Here is a 19,804-nt window from a genome sequence, read left to right on the forward strand (position 1 = left end):
GCTAATAGGTGTTCTTTAAATTCCTTCCAAAATCTACACAATTTGCTCTGTCAATATATTAATGAAACATTGAAAAGTGGGTAATTTTGCTTGGAAATGTACTTACAGTCCAAGAGCGGCTGCATAACAGAAATATCAGATAAAAGGAAAGCACTTTTGGGAGGAAATAGGTACTTCTGTCCCATTAATGTTATTATCTTTGCATAGTTTGTGGTGTTTTCTGTAACACAGGAAACCTGAACTTGTTCTGGAACACAGGAGTCCTCACTTATCATGCATACAGCTCTTTGTTCGGATTCATTCACTGAAGGAAACTGCTTTGCCATCTCACATAATTCAGCTAAACTACTGTGTTCTATAACAGGAGTCTTGGCACAAATCTGTTTTGAAGAGCTAGGCTGGAGGAAACCACTTCTAAGCCCCTCCTGGACTAAACTCCTGGTACCATCCAAAATCAAGCCGCTGATCTGTGCAGCAAAGAAAAATGAAAAACAGAGAGAAAATATCTGAGGCGGGTTGTTACAATTCCACAGAGACATATCCACAGACATGCAAATCTTCAGTCTGTGAACAGGATTATCTGAATGAAAGACTGAACAGTCCACACTATAAATCATTCTGATAGTTTTGCATTTTAAATATCAAGCCAAGGAAAGTGCCATTCTAAAACACTGGCATTCGTTATCCTACTTTAAATACTGAAATGGTGCTATTTATAGCTCACTATGCTAAGAGCTGCAAGTTGAACTATCATTTATAGTATATGCATATTTAATCATGGAAGTGTGCATTTGAGGTTACTTAAACAAGCAACACCTCCATCACTATTATTTCTCCGACTTACCTTTAAATGGTATTCTAAAGCATCACGTTCACCATGGTTAAGTTCACTGCTTCTTTTTCGTTTCTAAAGTTAACAACATGCACAAATATCAGCACCTCTGTCATTTAAAAATATTGCCATACTCTATGGTTCTTTATACTTAAAAAGATAAAGGTAGATTCTGTGATCCATCTTGCACTCTAGAACTTGATAGAAATAACCAAAGCCTTGCTGCTATTGTGCCCCCAAAGTGATAACACTTTAGTGCTGTCAAAGGCAGACATATTATAGGCACACCTTGTTAAATAATGTTGTTAATTAGTCGACTCACTGAAATAAAAAAAACTACATGGTAGTTCAAGTCTAAGGTGGATGTTAATTTTATTTATGTTACTCCAAGTAACTAGTGACTATTATAATGGCGCTGAAGGAAATGGGACTGTAAATATTTTAGAGGGATTGAGCCTTCAGTTCATTAAAGTAATCAAGCATCAGCATGTGCTTATACAGTGACAAATAGAACTCTTGTTTCAAAGGAAGATACTTTGCAGCAATTCCTCTATACTGTACCTTTTTGGCTTTAGCGGTATAGTAAGAGCCATTCATCTTGACTCTTTCTTGCTGTTCTGATCCGCCATTTCCTAGACCAGCCTCAGATCCCTTTTGCTGGAGTTCCATTTGATTGTTTGCAACTCCATGTGGCTTCAGCACATTAAAAAATTCTTCCCGAAAAACATATGTATTCTTTACCATTAGACTTGCTTTCTCTTCTGGGGCCTTGACCTCATCAATAGAATCTTTTCTGCAAGAATTTTTAGCATCTAGGCTTACAGCCTCAATGAGTGCCCCATCTGAGGAAGTAGCAGTAGCAGGATCATCAACAAAGGCCAAGCCAGAATGATCATGGGAATGGCATGGCTGGTAGTTAGCTTTGTTTATGAAGGAGAGGTGGTCCAGTAGCCACCCAGCTGATAGATGACAAACAACAGACATTCTCTGCTTTTCCTGCTGTTTTTCAGTGTATTGTTCTTCCAGGTGGATTCAACATAAATAAATAAATCAGTATCTCTGAAAAGTAAAAAAGTAAACCTTTTATAAGTATTGCAATTTATTATTGGGGAGTTTTTTTAACCAAAAATGCCAATATTCTAACAGCATAATTCTATGGAAGTTTACCTGGCAGTAAGTCCCACTGTATCCAATGTGTCTTACTCCCTAAGTAAATGTACTTAGGACTACAGCCAAAGACAGATAAATTTCTTCCAGTATACAGTGTTAAATTATTCAAAGACTTTGATTTTAAATTCTTTACAAGATTGTAGTTTGATGACAGCAATATGTTATTAAATCATAGATAGCAGTGGTATACATTTTAATGCTTCTAAGTGCAATACTGTTACTTAGCCCTTGTTACACAATTTGTATAACTGTAGGAACCACGTTATTTAAATCTCTGCCTCCTAATGGGATTGTTCAGGCATTACTTGGGTTTTCTACTCAGGTGAGCTTGGAATGGGGTCTCCAGCTCATGAAACTTGCTATTTTCACCATGGACAGAGAAAAATTACCGTAACAGGAAAATCCCATATTGATTTGAAAGGGTTGCCTCATTTACCTTGAATATGCAAGAGAGAATGTAATTCTGAGACTAAATCGTGTTCTCAACCCACGTAATGCATTTGTTTATATCACTAGTTTATCATAATTGCACCTACTTAAAAACAACTATAATTGAAATTAACAGAAGTAAATTGTTTATCACTTGGATGTCAATTATGTTTAAAAACCAAGGGAGAATGTACCTCACTTATCCAGCTTTATTGCTTTAAGTAAATTTCAAGTTTTTAACCATTTCAGCAAATCGTACTTAAAAGTCAACTTTGTATTTGTAGAAAAATGTTCCAAGCTTTTTATGCCACATGTTATGCACTATTATGGCAGAAACAATGTGCAAATCTAGTCTGAGAGCACCACATCATGTTACAAACTCTGACACCTATTTTATAATAGCTGGAATTGTACATGAAATTTAAACTTAAGTTTTTGCGGGCCTTTCCAGATACCCCAAAACTCCTTGCTATTTTTCCTGCAAAAGTATTCCCCCCTGGAAGTTGTCCAAAACAAGTCATTCAGACTCCCCCAACACCCTTAAGCAAAGTTATCATTAGCACTTACAAGAATGTCTGCACACAATACATTTTAAGATGTTCTAGTTAACTGCAGTCATCTGTAGCATAGGCAACAGTAAAACTTCCAATGAGGTCGATAATAAAAACATAAAAACACCTAGAGGGAGACTATTGGGCAAGGCAAACCCAAATCACTAACATCCAAAGGCAGGATAAATAAAACTGCTTGCTTTACTGAAGGACAGAAGGGAAGATGTATGTGGCAATTTCACTCATAAAGCACTTTCGAGGGCTGATTTTAGAGACATTATCTTATTCTAAACATTATCTTATTCTAATCCCTACCATAAGGTAAAACAGTATTACTGTCACCATTTCGAGACTGCCTAGCGAGTTCGTAGCTAAGGACAGATCTGTGCCGTGGGGGCTCGTGCAGGAAACCTACAAATACGTTTACTAGGAAGCCAAATCGCACTGAACTCAACAGAGTTTACTCCCGGAAACGAGCGCATTAAAGTCAGACAGGTCATCAGAGCAGCCCAGCAACCCAACCCAATGCCTCCCTGCCACGGCTACAACGCCAGCGCCACAGGGGAGCCCACGATGGACCACCGCACAGCCATGAAGCTTCGCTCCCATGGGCGCAGCCACCTTGTCGTACGTAAGGCACGGTCACGTGGTTGAGGCACCGTAGCCGACGGCTGCCGCAGATAACCATAGAGATGAAAACGTTTTTACTGTATATACGGCCGTTGCGATCATTTCGCTCGTGAAGAGCGGCTTCCTCTTTCTGAGGGAAGTGACGCCGCCTCTCCTCCCTTCACGCTTTCTTATACTGAGGGCGTCACTGGTGACGTTCCTGATTGGCGGGTAATTTAAAAAAAACACCAACCAACCAACCAAGAGCGGTTCCGCGATTAGACCGAGAAGGGTCTAAACAACGGGACCGGCGGCTGAAAGCCCTTTGGCGCAGGCGCTGCAGGCCTTGAGTGGGGTCGGGGGTTCTTCAGCTCGGCGGAAGGAGGTGATGATGGGGGGGGAACCTATGGGCGGGGGGGGGGACCGTTTCTTTTCCCAGCGCCCTATGCAGGGAACGCCCTAATTTAAGGCTCCTCTGATCCTTCGCCGGTGGGCTGGGGCTCTGCGAAGCCTCCCGTCTCCTAATGTGAGATGCTTGGAAATATCCCTCTCTTCCTCCCCCTTGAAAAGAAACCCTCCCTTAACCGCACCTTCTGGCCTTGGTATGCTCAAGCGGGAATTTTATTTATTGCTCTCGGGTAAAAGGCTGCCCAGGGCTGCAGCCTCAAGGAACGAAAGTGCCCCCCCTCCCGGTTCTCCGCTTGCTTCCCTTCTCAGGAGGGGCGCAGTTCCCCTCGACCTACTCTGCCTAACCCAGGGTGAGGGTGGCATCCCTGAGGGAGATGACAAAAATGAGTTTTTAAAAATAATTTTTGAAAATTGAGCTCACAAAACTTTTTAGTTCAGTCAACAAACGTAACGAAACACGGCTGGCACTGGGTGCCACACAGTGGGGGCGGGCACTTACCACGGGGCCTGCAGCGTGCCCCGGGCCACACATCTCTCCTGGGAGTGACATGGTGGCTTGTATGGGACTTGTGTCTGTCCTCCTCTCCCTCAGCCGCCCGACAGCTGAGGGGGAGGCTCCATGCAGCGTGCCTCGTCCCCAGCTGCAGGACGCCGCACCTGGCACCCCAGCGGCTAGCTACACCACTGGCGAGGGTGCTGGAGCGTCCTCTCCTGCTGGGGCGGCTCGAGGCCCTTTTCTCAACGGAACAGGACTTTCGCCCCCGAGATCCCCAGTCGCCTTCCTGCCTCGTGGTAGATGATGGTGCTCTATTTATTTGTAGTCTGCCTTTTCCCTTGATGGGGTTCAAGGCGGCACACAGATAAAAAACCAACATAGACAGATGCCCAGCTTTTAAAAGAATAGCCTTGCTTGGACCTTCCCAGTTCTGTCGCTGACCAGGCAGTATCTTCACTCTCTCCAGCAGGCTTGCTCCTCTGCAGTTCGCCTACAACAATGCATCGCAACTCCAGTACCAGCCGCCTCAGCTGCCGGCAGTCCATCCATCCTCTCAGGGTGCAGGATACCAACAAGGCGGTGCCCAATACTCCTCTAACGTAAGTAAGATACATAATTTCTCTTGTGGCAGGGTTTCATTCCTGAAAGACAAAAGGGGTCCTGGGATGCTGCTATATAATTGCTTTTTGAAAGTTCATCCTGTGTGAGATTGCTGAGAACCTAAATTCTGTGTTAGGAATAATTAGGAAAGGAGCTGTTATGAGGGGGGAAACTGCTCCTTTTCCCTTATGGGGTACCCAAGAGCCCATATAGAGTCCTTATGTAGGTTCTCTATTGGTAGGAGAAATAACAAGAGGCCAACCAGAGAATATTGAGAAGCAAAGTAGCTATTAAGCTTGATCTTTATTAAACTGTTGCAACTGCTCACCACAAGCAGGAAAGAGGAGACTTTTGAAATTGCCCACCCTCAAACTCCAGACCAACCAAGAAACATCATACATACATCACAGAAGGGGTGTAGCCCAGGACCATCTCCCCCAATACATCATACATACATTACAGGGGGGCAGTCTAAAACAGAATCCTGAGTGTGTTATCTCCTGTCTGGCAGGTTACCCGACTGCATTATCTGGGTTTTGGCTACTCTTTCGTTATTATAACTACTTAATTCCCGAATCCAACTTATTCACACCTTAAATGTGCCCTTAAGGCAGGATTTACGAGCACAGTGGGGAGGTTTTTCCCCATTTCCTTCAACCTTGCAGAGAAATATTTGAGGTCATTTTGGGAAAGAGAATGGTTTCAGGACTTTTCTGTAGGTTTCAGATATGTGGTTTACATATTTGTATGTGTTTGCTTGGTACATTTATGAACATCATGTGTGTGTGTGTGTGAGAGAGAGAGAGAGAGAGGGATAGAGTTTCTTCCTCTTTAAATATTAGAACCAGGGGGCATTAAGTGAACATGAATGCTGAGAGCTTCAGGGCGGACAAAAGGAAGTACAGTGGAAGTACAAGACGTTCGCCTCGGAAGACAAAAAACTTGCTAGACGAAGGAGTTTTTCGTTTTCTTAGCCGCTTCGCAAGAGGCATTTCCCTATGGGCTTGCTTCGCAAAACAAAGCTTGCCCCGCAAGCTCCGGGGATAGCGGGGAAGCGCAGCGCGTCTTCCCCGCTGTCCCCGGACCTCTTTTGAAGCAAGGGGCGGCGGGGAGAAGATCGCTTCTCCCCGTTGCCAGCCCCGCAATCTCCAGGGACAGAGGGGAAGGCGCGCGCGCCTTTCCCTCTCTCCCCGGACCCCTTTTGAACCAAGGGGCGGCAACAGGGAGAAGCGATTCTCCCCGCTGCCCCTTCCCTTGCTTTAAACAGGTCCGGGGACAGAGGGGAAGGCGCGCGCGCTTCCCCTCTGTCCCCGGACGGTCTCCATAGGAACGCATTGATTGATTTTCAATGCATTCCTATGGGAAACCGTGCTTCGCAAGACGAAAAACTCACAGGAAGAAAAAACTTGCGGAACGAATTAATTTCGTCTTGCGAGGCACCACTGTATTTCTTAACGTAGCACATAGTTAAGTTGGCGTGGCCACCAACATGAATTATTTTAAAAGGGGGCTAGACAGATTTATGGAGGATAAAGCTATGCTCTACCTCCACTAGCAGAGGTGGTATACCTCTGAATACCAGTTCCTGGAAATTGCAAGTGGAAGAAGCAATGTTCCACTCAGATCTCATCCACAAACTTCCCATAAGCTTCTCACTGGTAACATCTTTCAGCAAGGTTCGTCTTACATTCTTAAAGTACACATTTTGAAAATTGGAGTCCTGTTGATGTCTGGTTTCTATTTTAATGAGATTATTAAAGGTGTTGTATATAGCACATTAAAAATAAGCATGTCACAGTAAAAGGTCTATTTTTAAGGTAAGCAAGAGTAAAAATAATTAAGTGGATGTATAGCGAACTTAATGTATGCAGCCTAACAACATCTGTATTGCAGTTTGATACTAATAGCTGGCAACTTAATTGTACAGAATTTAAAGGTAACTTATTTCGCTATGATGTGTGCAAATCAATATTCTTTTCAAGACAAGAGAGGAGGACAACCTTTGGAAAGCTGAGTGTGGGAAAACGTGGATCAGTGACATCGGAAAGGAAAACCAGTTTCTTTGGCAAAAGGTAATAGAGCGCACAGACAAAAACTCCTGAAAGGCCTACACTTGGCAGAATTTTTTAAAAAAGAAATGGGCATGAGGCTATTTAAGCCACAGCACCATTTAGAACGCTGGAGCAGTGTAACTTTGTGATGCTATTTCCAGCCAGGGGAAATGTTGCAACACTGTTACTTCCTATGCTTGGAAGTGCCAGTTTAGAAGCTATACCTACCCTTTGAATGTGGGAGAACTCTGGGTTGCTTTGTTTTTTCACGCCAGATATAGAGTGGTTTAATGCTTTTATTTGGCTAGAAAGAAATTCAAGAATACCTTAGGAAAAGGAAAAGCCCCACACTGCACTTTAATTTTCTGGTGGAATACTGTGGTGTGGCAAGTTGAATGACATTGTCAACTGTGAGTCTGACTTATTCTTGTAACCTAACATTTGTGTCCAAGTAGCTCTGTTTGCTTAGTAGCAGCTAACTTGAGGTTGTCATCTTACTCCTTTGTTTCTAGGAGCAGTGGCCCTGGAAGCTTACGAAGCAGCCAGTATGGGGCATTCGGGAATATGGAAAAGATCAAGGAACCTAGGCCACTTCATGATAAAGCATACGTCCAGCAATGTATCCGACAACTCTACGAAGTACTTTTAAACTACTTATATTTGGCCTGGGTTTAGAATATTTAGCTGGTTTTAGTTGCCCCTGATTGATCCACCTTAGGAATCTCATTGTAAGATAAAAAGGGTAAAAAAAATACCCTAAGTAAATGAGCAGCTGAATTTTTTAAAGTGTTAAATACTTTGATACATTTATTTTTTAAAATATGAAAGGTGCTTGGTGCTGTTAGAAGAGGCATTCCTTTCTTTTATACTGGTAGGGGTGGGGATGCCTTTTCTAAGATGCCACCTTCTGAAAAAAGGATTTAAAAAAAACCCAACAACAACAACGTGCAAGACAGAAGTATTTTTGCTCATACAAGTCTTTGTAGACAAATTCATTTAACTTGCATGGTTAGCTTTATTTGAGTGGTGCCCTAATTTGGATTGTGTGGCTTCATGCGGCTCTGGCGTGAAATCTAACATATATACACTATGTATAAGCTGCTCATGGGTCTTTACTGTAATAAGAGGTATAATTTTTAAATAACTAAATGTGATAGAAATATAACGTTCCCCCCTCAGTTTCTTACTACATATGGATATGGTCCTACCGTCTCTGTGAAGTCACTCCAGGCTCCATCTACTAAGGACTTTGTGAAAATCTTCACTTTTATTTATGGGCAATTTTGCCCTTCTTATGAGCTTCCCAGTTCTAAGTTTGAAGAAGAAATTCCAAGAAATTTTAAAGAGCTTGGGTAAGTATCAGGATAATATACTATATGCACATTTTTGTCAGTATGAGAACATTGTCTACGCTGCTAAAAACAGGAAACTCTGACCCGTGGGCCGAACTTCACCCACCCGATTGTTTAAGGGAAGCCACACCCACCCTCCCTATGTAGGGAAAATTTGGAGATTCCCTTACTGGAGGTCAATAAGATAATGATTGCATTTGCAAAGTAGCAACCCCAATTGTGGAAGTCACTACAAAGGATTCAAAGACAATACATGCATGCGCAAAGCATTGTAAAATCATTAAACCCACCCCTTCATTACGTTAGTTCAACACAGTCATAAAACATCATTTCAGCAACACTAATTAGCACTTTACACTTTTTGACATGCTGCCAGGTGAAGGCACCATCACACTCTGACCCTCAAACTGAGGGAGGAAGGAGCCACTAGTTGCCAGAGCCTAGAAACATATTGCAAGTCTTCTCAATGGACTTCATCACATTGATTTAACTTTTATCAAGGGGCAGTTTCCTCTGTAGCTCAGGTTCCCCCCCCCCCCTTCTGTGCCCAAAACAAAGCCTCTAGGCATAATGTATGGCATTTGTTTTAATCTGAAATAACTACCATTGTGTAGTCCACTGGCTCATTACCCATAAACCACTGGCTCACATTAAGAATACTATTTCATATTTAGCAAAAATATAGAAATATGATCCATCCTATTTTGTGTAGGAAAGGATAATTGGCTGGATCTAGACACATCAAGGAAGCATTTCAGTTGAATGCATTGTGAACTTTATGAGAACTTGTGTTGGCAAAATGGAACTCCACAGCGCCATTTGGTGTTACTGTTATAATGCATCCATATACAGTGGTACCTTGGTACTCAAACGACTAGCCGGTTTGCGAACGTTTTTTGGAAGCCGAACGTCCGACACTGCTTCCACAGCTTCTGATTGAGTGCAGGAAGCTCCTGCAGACAATCAGAAGCTGCACCTTGGTTTTTAAACGGTTTCGGGAGTCGAACGGACTCCCAGAACAGATTAAGTTCGAGAAGCAAGGTACCACTGTAAAACACACATAAAACACATTTTCTTTACCAATCTAGCTGAGTCCATTATATGTATAACTAGAGATTCCTACTCTGTGTCAATCATTCTCTTGAAGTGCTTGACTATACAGCATGTGGTCTGTCTCACTAACATATTGGCACAAAGCAAGTATATTGCAAATATTGACTGAGTGACAATTATGCATCGAGTCTTGACTTTAACCTGGTCTTGCTAGCTTTGATAACCTGTTGTTATCTTTTGACACAGGCATAGTCAACATGCTATTATGCACAGTTAACTTAAATGGCCAAATTGTGGATTGTAAGAAATAACAATAACTGAACCTTGGGCAGAGCAATCCTAAATGGGGCTAGGGAGCAACTGCATGGTAGAGTAGAGTCACTGCCACATCCAAAGCCTTGCTGCTTGTACTGGTATAGTGTGTTTGTGTGAGAGGCACAGATATGTGGTCTGCCTCTTACTGCAGTAGCACCAGGCTGGTGCACCTAAGGAGTCCTAATAGGGGACCTCCCAGCAGGAAGCAGTCGTGGATCCAACAGATCCTTAGCTAGCTCTGCTCCACCCCTGTAATGCCCTGAATCAGAGCCCTACACTGGCTACCAGTGATGGGATCATTGCTAGCAGTAAATAGCTTCTCAACTGACTGGTTTTGGCAACCACAACAAGGTCTCTCAGGTGCCTGGATTTTGCAGACAGATAACTCCACCATATCCTAATCTCTAGTGGGTTGATGCATAATCAAAGTGGAGGGGGGAAATGCTTTTCATATCTGACTATACTTCCTAACCTTAATATTAAATAGCATATATTTTTGTATATTTTAAAAATCAAAATATATTACACAACTTTCTAATATTTTCTGCTTCTGTTATAGATACCCTTTTGCATTGTCAAAAAGTGCTATGTGCACAGTGGGAGCACCGCATACGTGGCCTCAGATTGTAGGAGCTCTGGTCTGGCTGACAGATTGTGTCAAGGTACAACAAAGCCATTGGAATAAGTCTCCAGTTACTTTTACAGGGTTTGCAAGTACTGTAAAGCAAACATGGAAAGCTCGGGTTTACTTTTACTTTTTATATTTTTATAAACATGGAAACTCTAAACATTTTATATTGGTCAGGTAGACTTGTAGCCGTTTTAGACTCACTGTTCTGGCGATTTTGAGAGCCAGGTTCTTTGCAACTTAAGAGTTCTAGAACTACTTTGAATTTAGGTGATATAGAGAAGGCTCGGCCAAAGCAATAATATCTAGGTAATTTTAATACTGCATTTTCTTGGTTACATCTATTTTGGTAAATGTGCTATTGACAAGAGATTTGTACAGCTTCATTGCTGTTACTAAGGAAACCTACATACTCCTGTATAAATGTAAAGAAGTCTACTTTGCACATTTATTCATGAACTTCACTGGTCTACAGCAGCAGCTAGGTATCAGCTGTATTCTGTTGAATAGTACTAATTCATGCATGTTAATATATGATCTTCTCTGTCCTTTTCAGTTGTCTTTTTATTTGAAAGAAAATATGCCATCATTTGATGAAGGGCAGACCTTGGAAGGAGAGACTGAAGATGGAATTATACATAACAAAGTATGTGACGTGAAATATCAGGAAATGTGCTATTTTTGCAAGAACACAAAAAAGCAATGCTTTGGTCTAAAGGAAGAGACAGCTTCTCTTACCCTCCTTCCTGATTTCCCCAACTCTGCCCCAACAGTCTCTTCATCTGTGAGCCTACACATAGGCACAGAGTTTAGAAAATTTTGAGAGAAACAGAAAATTTCTACTGAGGTCTACTAATCTCATGCTTTAATTCCTGTTAATAGGCAGGGTTGAGTATCCATCTGAGTATTTTATAATTCCATTTGTTTCAACAGTGTATCATTACCACCTCTTCTCTGCTCTCCCCACACACACAGTGGTGTATTTCCAAAATACAGTGGTGCAGAAGATTTGCACCAATTCCTAAAGCACCCCTGCCAGTGTAGTTAGCAGATAGAATCATGTGCCTAATGTCCCTCAAAATACAAAAATGTTTTTTTTTATTTGCTTGAAGTTCCGTTAAAGCTCTAGCTAAAATGCAGCTGATTCCAGGAAATGTAGAAATAAATAACTTGGTTGCTCATCTTGGATTATTTTTTAGACTTGCTACATAATACAGTTCTGATTGGCCTCTGCTTCTGTGGTTAAAAATCCCTATAATGAAACTGACTTGAATAACTTTATTTGCAGCTTTTTTTAGACTACACTATAAAATGTTATGACCATTTTATGAGGGGTGGAGACAGCTTTGAAGAATTCGATGCTGAAATATACTCCAAATTAAGTAAGTAGTTTTCATTTAAAAACTAAATAGAACTCAATGGGTGCAAATGCTAATCTTGTGGTTTCTTCAGCACTTTTCTGTAGTTAACATGTTTTTTAAAAATTGTTAACCCATAGTGAACTTGTTGAAATATAATCAATCATTTAGTTAAATGGAAGCATCTTATCTCAAAACCTTCTCACTTTGCCCAGCTCCCTTTTCTGTGACCCCAAGTACTTATATCTAGCCTTCCTGCATTTTATCAGTCTTTTCTGACAGGCATGGGTTAGTTTTTAGGTCATTGGGGCATTCTAGTCAATAGTCCATAGGTATTTAATATTAAATATTGCTATTTGGCAGTATCCAGGTCCACAGCAGAGCTGCTACACTGGAGTAATGTGGGCAAGAGTATAGGATGCTTGATTAAATTTTAGCAAAAATATGGGGACTGATTTTTTTTAATGCCCCATAGACGTGGTGGTGGGAATAGTATTAGTGTCTCAAACAGCTTCAACCAGGCATGAAGTCTTCCTGTGTGCACTATGTTTTGACAAGAGAAATATGTGATGAACTAGTGAAAGCTTGGTACCTTAAATTCTCGTCCTCATGCATTTGCCTTGCTTTCCATCTTTCCCTGAAATCTATTCCTTTTGTGATGTTTCCATATACCGTATTTTTCGTCCCATAGGACGCACCTAGTTTTTGGGGGGGAAATAAAGGGGGGGATTTTCCTTTATTTCCCCCCAAAAACCAGGTCGGGGAAACCGAACCAGGTCGAGGAACAGCGGGATGGCGGCGCTGCGCCTCCTTGCTGTCCCCCGAGCTTGTGGGGCTGGCCGATGTCTGTCCGGTGGGCGGGGCGCTCTGCTTCAGGGCGCTCCTCGCGCCGGGCGGCAGGCTGCTATCTGCAGCGTAGGAAGCCCTGCGGGAACTCCCGCAGGGCTGCCTAGGCTGTGGATGTGTTCCCGAAGCGCCGTACGCTGTGCTTTCAGCGCACCCGGCGCTCCGGGAAGCAGGCTGCCTAGGCTGCGGATGTGTTCCTGAAGCCTGGAGAGCAAGAGGGGTCAGTGCGCACTGACCCCTCTCGCTCTCCAAGCTTCAGCGAAAGCCTGCATTCGCCCCATAGGACGCACCCAGATTTCCCCTTCATTTTTGGAGGGGAAAAAGTGCGTCCTATAGGGCGAAAAATACGGTATGTTGCCCGTTTACATTTCCGTATGGTGTTTCCATTTATCTGTTAGTTTCCATTTCCCCTATCCAACCAAACTATTCTAGCCTTGGTTGAACTGTAATATATTAAAAATGGTCCTAGGACATGCTCTCAGCCCCATGATGTAGCTTTTTGGCTAATTATGTACCAACATTGCCTGGATAATTGACTACCTGGGAGCCCTTTGTACACCACCTTGAGTTCAATGATGAAATAAAGGTAGAATATAAATGTAACGAATAAAAATAAGTGCTAATTGAAACTTTTACTGTATTCATCACACACAACTTGTATTTCATGTAAACAAGCGACAAAGTATTCCACACAGAGAGCAGTTAGGGCAATCTATTCTGCAATGCAGCAACTTCATTCCTTTTGGACATTGCATTGCAAAATAGCAGTGGCTTGTAAAATCTGCAGAAGCCTGTGTAAATTTGCTTCCTAATGTATTCTTTGTTCTGAGCTCCCTGTTTTGGTATAATTGGTGTGTTGAGTTATTAGCAGGTTATTTTGACTTTTTTTTCTTTTTCTTTCAGAGGATCTGTTTAAGATAAATGAACATCATTTGGAGGCGTTTGAAGCAGAACTAAAAAAGCTGAATGAGGAGATTGCAAAGCGTGAGAAGGAGAGAGAAAGTGAACCGGTGTGTAAATGGCTGTGGGAATACTATTTAAAATATCTTCCCCACACTTGTTTTACCTGCCATTCAGGATATGATTTCATTGCAGTATGTTAACTTATCTATTGTGGGCATTTGTTTTCTTTTTTTAAAGGACCGTTTAGGGAATCTACGGAAACTGAAATCATCTTTAAAGGCAGATGTTCAGAAATATAATGCTTACATGGCCAACCTGGAATCTCGCTCAAATGCGTTCAGTCAAAAATCAAAGAGTATTACAGAGGAGTTGGAGGCTGGTGGTAAGGACAAAACACTGCTCAACAGTAACTTGCTGTATAACTTATTTCACTGTCCCATCTAAGGTTTTCTAAAATAAAATATTGTGCATACCTCTGTATTGTAGTGAACTTTTTCCAAAGGAGGGATTTGCATAGAAATTATTTGTTTTTGAACTACTCTGAGCTGGTAAACAAAGTCAAGTTAGTCATATGAAGATAATTTTTAGATCTAAAATAAAGGTACCCTTAAAGTATATAGGGCTTATTCCAAACTATAAGACAGGTTCTTTTTTGTGGTATTTCCCAAGTGCCAGGAAAAAAATAACACTGAGATTATCTATATCTTCCCTTCATAATTTTGGTAAGTTTCTCATTTATTTCAATAAGTTTCAGTTTGTGAAAAAGCAGAATTCCACTTGAGAACTCAAGTTCCAAACACTCTGGAATTTTATCCACAAATGTGTTTTAAGCTAATTTAAAAGAAGTAGAAATGAGTGCTGTCATCTGCAGCAACATCTTCGTAACTGGTTCTGTTTTTCATTTTGGGTTCCTAACAAAGTTTTACATGTTCTTAAATTTAGCCATGGAAATGGAAGCCCTGAAACAAGAGAATGCTCAACTGAAGTACATTTGTGATAATCAGAAGCACTCAGTTGCAGATATTGAGAGGCTAAAGAGTGAAATAGAGGAGTTGCTGCAGACAGTCAATAAAAAAACCAAGGAACTGGAGACAGAGCAACATCACTTGTGGAATGAGGAATTAAAATACGCTAGAGGAAAAGAAGAGGTATGTGAATCTACACTAATGTTTTGAAATCAGATATTCTGGCCACTCACAAAGTCTGCTACTTTATGCTTTCTAAACTGGATGAAATTGCAGAGCTTGAATTTTGTAGTAGAAGAGTGATTGCTAGAATCCTAACGGTTTCTCAAGCAGCTAGAGCATGAGGTATAGCCACGATTTTGCTTTTAGTCTTTAACTTAAGCAATAGTAGTTGCAGTTCTGTTTGCCTGACACTGGATCCTGTTTCAGCTACAACAGTGCATATTTTTGTTGAGAATTGGTGTAGCAAAACTGACTTGGATCAACTGCTGCCTGGGTCACTATAGTCTAACAACTACTTAACTTTTTACTGAATCACACTCTGAAAAACAATATAGAAAGGGTATTTTTTCCATGTTGAAGCACAAAACAAATGTGAACCAAAAAAGCACCAAATACTTTAGGTTCTGTTTCCTTGCTCTTGTCAATTTATCAACTGCAGTGTTTTAAAGCTGTACCTCTTTTTGTGTCCCCTCCCCCCACCTTTAACAGATTGAAGCCCAATTGGCAGAGTTCCATAGAGGGGCTCGAAAGCTGAAACTGATACCTATAAATTCAGAGAACTCCGGCGGCCTTGATTTTGAGATTAAGTTTAAGCCAGATTCAGGGCCAAACTGTCTGGTCAAATACAGAGAACAAATTCATGTAAGTGTATGCTTATGTTTTGGTGTAAATAGTCCTCTTTTTAAAAAGCCATGCAAAGTGGATGGGGGTAAATTTTAACATTGCTTACAAATGAAGAACACTTAGCAGAACTAATTTGTCCTACTTGTGGACTTCCCATAGGCTCCTGGATGGCAACTGTTGGTAAAGAGGATGCTGGCTGTCTTTATGATAGAATGGATAAATGAATCAGAATGATAGTGTATTATCTTAAATTTATTAAAATATAACTAGGTCTTCCAAAGTTGTCACAGTGGGACAAGGATGCAAGCAGTCAGGACTAATTTGGCCCCTTGGGTATCCTATCAGTTCATGGAAATGTCTCTTTCACTCAGTTTTCATCTCTCTCTCCCACCCCCTTTACAATATCTCTATAATCATTACAGGTCCCACTTAAGCACCTCATAAGCAATACTGAAGACGAAATTGAAAGTGCAATAAAGAGAAAAATTGGTCTAGAAGAGGCCTTAGAACAGGTGAGTGTCCAGATACTTTGGCTCCAATCGGAAGCCACTGCCTTTCAAAATTTTAACTGTCCCCAAAACAAAAAATATAAACTATGTAGATTTGTGTTGGTGGTTAAGTACAGGTAGCTAGTTAGTAGTGGAGGGAATAGCTGAATGAATAGTGAAATGAAGAAAAGACAGGGAACTATTGGTGCCTTTAATCCCTTTTCAGCTACACACTTAACTTCTCTGACTGTAGATGTAGCTCATGCATTTTCAAACCCTGTTCTGCATGTAGGCTAAGTAGTGAAGTTTTAGATTCTTGAGATGCCAAATCTGACAATATGATTGATTCTAAACTCATTCCCTGATCCTCTAAGGCAGCATGTTAGGAGTGTTCTGTCTGCCACCACTAGAAGTGTAGATGTCTAAGAAAAGGACTGGATACAAGGGCTACTTTGTTCCTTTCTTCTGCTATTGATAGCTTTTTATTAAATGCACATTTTTAAAGGGAAGCACAATGGTAGCAGAGCAGAACAGCACTCTGAAAATGCTAAGAGAAGAAGGCCAAAAAATGGAAGATCATTATCAGCAAATAATGAAGGTAGGTAAAGTGTTGCTAAACAGGTTTGAATACTTACAAAACAGTAATTTGTTTACTGCATTGCTAGTCTGCATCTATTTATAAATATATGTTTCTAAACAATTCCTTTAAAGTGCTGACTTAGGACAATGAATGTTTGCTTTTATGAAATGATATCTGAAATTGGGAAGGGGTTGACTACTTCACTTGGCAGGCTTGTAAGCGACAAACTGCTTGTGAGGGATAGTGTGTCTGAATTTTCATGAAAGCTTGAGGATACACCACAAGAGTCTTCACAGCCTCCACCTGGAATGGGAGCTAATTATCTGCTGCTGAAGAAAATTATTCCCTATCCTAGAGCAATATTCCAGAATTGAAACAAGGCCACTATATTTTATATTTATAGCCCTCCTCCCAATTTCCTCTTTGAATAGATAGTGTCTATATACATGTTACAACCATGTCATTACATTAACATATTCTGAAGTGATAATTCATATTGCAGAAAACTGAAGAAGAGGAAGAAAAAGGTATCCAAGAGCTGGAATTGTTGGAAAAACATAAATATTTGCTTGAGGGTGGAGTCAATGAAGGTGTCAGTGAAGCTAAGAAAGAGCTACAAGAACTCGAATGCCAGTAAGTGGAATAGTCTATTGAGATGTAGATGTAGGGTGTGTTTTAAAATATGCTAATTTATCTGAATTTTGTTGCTTTTCTGCAAGTGCTCAGTTATTTTTGAACAGTATATTGAATGAATGCAAGAAAAGATCTAACACCAAATTTGGTATGCCTTCACCCATTAAAATCAATAAGCATACTTAACAGTTTTGGATTGTAGTCATGATGTATTTACTCCCCAGATACCAAGTGGTTATGAAAACAACATCGGAAGAGAAACGGAGAGTGCATAAAAATCTACAACTCTGTCTGGAACTGACATCTAGCCATCTTGTGTCTGTAAAGGTAACTAATTCTGCACTTAAACTGTTGTTTATTTTCATCAATCTGTGATTCCTTAAATGCTTATTCTTTAAGTGCTTATTTCTTCATGAGTGACCATACATAGTTTAATAACCATGCATGTGTTTTTCATATGGAGGGGCTATAGCTCAGTAACAGAGCATAAAGATGTGCAAGCGGAAAGCCCCAGGTTGGGTCCCTGGGCTCTCCATGGGATAGATTGATGAGAAAGCCCTCAGTCTGAGTCATTGGAGTGCTGCTACCAGTCAGAACAGATAGCACTGAGCTTAGGTGGAGCAAGTGACCTCATTAGGTACATGGAAGCTTTGCAAATTGTGGGGAGATAATTTGGTACTTTCATATTATATTCCTGTTTCCATATATGTGTTGGAATTATGCCTGATAAAATACTACCTGCATATTGCAGGGGGTTAGACTACATGATCCTCAGGATCCCTTCCAACTCTATGAGTCTATGGGATTACTAATTTATTAAAATCATGCTATGGTAGTTTCTCAAAAAAATCCTGATCATACTGTATGATTTACTGCACCAGACTGGATGGGCATGTTTATTTGAATGCACATCTAATTGAGGGCAACAAAGTGCATTGGATTTATGCCTATGGTTCCTGATCCAACAAATGATAGCTCTGGACAAGAGTTTCCAGCAAGATGATGAGACATATTCCCAACATTACTTTGATTATGTTGCTTCTCCACAATGCTTGCTTTGTTTTTATAAAAGGTGAAAGGTTGAGATTTCTCTTCTGCTGCTATGCCTTTCAAAAATACAGTTCTAAAATCTGATCTCTTATTTTATTCTAGACCTACCTGACTGAGCAAAATGCAAAAGTTGATAGGGCATTTGGTAAACTGATGTCTGAAGATCCATTGGCAAACTTGAAAGAAATCCTAAATACTTACAAAAAGAAGGTTGAGACTTTGTATGCCTCAGAAAAATGAGTGAAAACCTATTTGAATCTTTTACAAATAACATAATGCTATGCTTAACTTTATTTCCATATATTCCAATTTAGCATGTAAGTATTTCAAAGATGAGAAAGTTTGTTTGTTTTTTTAAAAAAAAGAAAAGCTGTGTTGATCCAGTAGTGTGTTGTCACATGCTGTTAATATCCCTCACTTCATTTAATGTCCTTACTTGAATGGGACTTAGCATCATGGATAGGCGTACACACTACACCTTTTCTAAGATGCTATCTGTCTCATTCACTTTTTGTAAATTGTTGCAGCTGTTCAAAAAGATTCTTGCAGGCAAATGGCTTCATTTTTTATAATGGCATACCAAAATCAATATACAAAACAAACTGTAGATACAAAGACTGTTCTTATACCAGCTTGTTTTTTGGCACGTATAACTATTTTCCTATTAATATTGGGTTAAGTAATTTCAAAAGGCAATTAAGGGTTGGGACTTGGTCTAGTGAGCTATTTAGCACTATTTAAATTATCTGTTAAACTACTAATTTGTATAGTTCCCTGAAGAGTTTAATAACATGTACATGTTTAGTTCAATTTTATACTTTTCATCATTTGTATTATCCTATTTTTGTGTATTATTGTTGTGTGTTATCCATAGTTACCTTTATTAAATAGATGTTGCTTGCTACCCTGTGCTATATGCTATGGTGGTTTTTAAAATATATGAATGATGGCCACTCTCCTGGTCCTCAAGAAGGTCACCAAAGTTTTTCAAGGTGAAACCACTATTACTAAGATAAGCTATGAGCACGTAGTAGAAGGTGACCATGCTTTCTTCAAAAATACCCATGACATTGTTTGTACAGAGGCGAATTGAAATGCAAAGTTCTCTGGTATTCCTGCATATTGTACAATCATACAGGATCCTAAGGCACTGCTCTGTGAACAAAAAGGGCCTTTAATCCAATGGAGGCACTTGCTAAAAGGATAGGGAGGATTTTTGTGTGTGTGAATTTTCTTCATACATTAAGCTGCTCATGCTGCTTCAGAGGACTCCTACCCTTAAGCAGGTTTTGCAAGAATGTAAAATCAGAAAAAGGGCCTCCTTCTTTAGCAGAAGTGGTAGGAAGATCGATTCATGAGTTCTTGGGATGCGGCACAATTGTCATATGCCACTTTGGGGATGGGACTGAATAGTGAACTTTGAACAACAGCCTTGTTGTGTGTGCCAAGTTGATCAGGTATGAGATACACAGTTTGGGAATCTTTCTTTGCAAAAGGGGGATGCAAAGATACTAGGATGAACAACCAGACCACAACCTGCGGTCTTTCTTTGCAACAATTAAAACAAATAACCAGACCACAAATGAAGGTTCAAAGCTCTATTTTCTTAAACTAGCATTACACAGTGAGCAATCGGAGCCT

The 19,804-nt window shown here is 40.5% G+C and overlaps 2 protein-coding genes across 14 annotated transcripts in view; one reads left to right on the forward strand and one right to left on the reverse strand.

The window, feature by feature from the left end:
* METTL4 (methyltransferase 4, N6-adenosine) overlaps nucleotides 1–3,786 on the reverse strand; it is a 15,683-nt gene extending 11,897 nt beyond the window's left edge. For 2 of the 7 annotated variants that reach the window (XM_083518746.1, XM_083518742.1), the window contains exons 1-4: nucleotides 2,439–3,641; nucleotides 1,394–1,891; nucleotides 845–907; nucleotides 107–467 (exon numbers count right to left, since the gene is read on the reverse strand). In XM_083518746.1, coding sequence (XP_083374872.1) covers nucleotides 107–467; nucleotides 845–907; nucleotides 1,394–1,816 — 847 coding nt within the window. In that variant the 5' untranslated portion in view covers nucleotides 1,817–1,891; nucleotides 2,439–3,641. The other 5 variants (XM_083518743.1, XM_083518744.1, XM_083518740.1 and 2 more) reach the window with 5 other exon arrangements.
* On the forward strand, nucleotides 3,721–18,507 carry NDC80 (NDC80 kinetochore complex component). Of its 7 annotated transcripts, none has more exons than XM_083518676.1 (17): nucleotides 3,721–3,822; nucleotides 4,962–5,094; nucleotides 7,078–7,167; nucleotides 7,659–7,785; nucleotides 8,326–8,498; nucleotides 10,426–10,528; nucleotides 11,051–11,140; nucleotides 11,783–11,876; nucleotides 13,602–13,708; nucleotides 13,839–13,983; nucleotides 14,544–14,749; nucleotides 15,278–15,430; nucleotides 15,835–15,924; nucleotides 16,406–16,498; nucleotides 16,983–17,113; nucleotides 17,338–17,440; nucleotides 18,266–18,507. In XM_083518676.1, exons 2-17 carry the CDS (start codon nucleotides 4,994–4,996, stop codon nucleotides 18,401–18,403), a joined length of 1,944 nt encoding a protein of 647 aa, XP_083374802.1. In that variant the 5' UTR covers nucleotides 3,721–3,822; nucleotides 4,962–4,993; the 3' UTR covers nucleotides 18,404–18,507. The 7 variants fall into 7 exon arrangements, with proteins under 7 accessions (XP_083374802.1, XP_083374797.1, XP_083374798.1 ...); XM_083518671.1 differs by having other exon boundaries at nucleotides 3,736–3,976; nucleotides 4,965–5,094; XM_083518672.1 differs by lacking the exon at nucleotides 3,721–3,822 and adding an exon at nucleotides 3,831–3,976.
* The last annotated feature ends 1,297 nt before the right edge of the window (nucleotides 18,508–19,804 follow it).

This window comes from Podarcis liolepis, assembly GCF_965112155.1.
Source record: "Podarcis liolepis genome assembly, chromosome: 8".
In the NCBI taxonomy this organism is placed as follows: Eukaryota; Metazoa; Chordata; class Lepidosauria; order Squamata; family Lacertidae; genus Podarcis; species Podarcis liolepis.

Coding starts and splice junctions, on each gene's coding strand:
- NDC80 (XM_083518676.1), top strand. CDS start 4,994: ATGCATCGCAACTCCAGTACCAGCCGCCTCAGCTGCCGGCAGTCCATC. Junction 11,141..11,782: donor ATGGAATTATACATAACAAA/GTATGTGACGTG, acceptor CTTTATTTGCAG/CTTTTTTTAGACTACACTAT. Junction 17,441..18,265: donor GCCATCTTGTGTCTGTAAAG/GTAACTAATTCT, acceptor ATTTTATTCTAG/ACCTACCTGACTGAGCAAAA.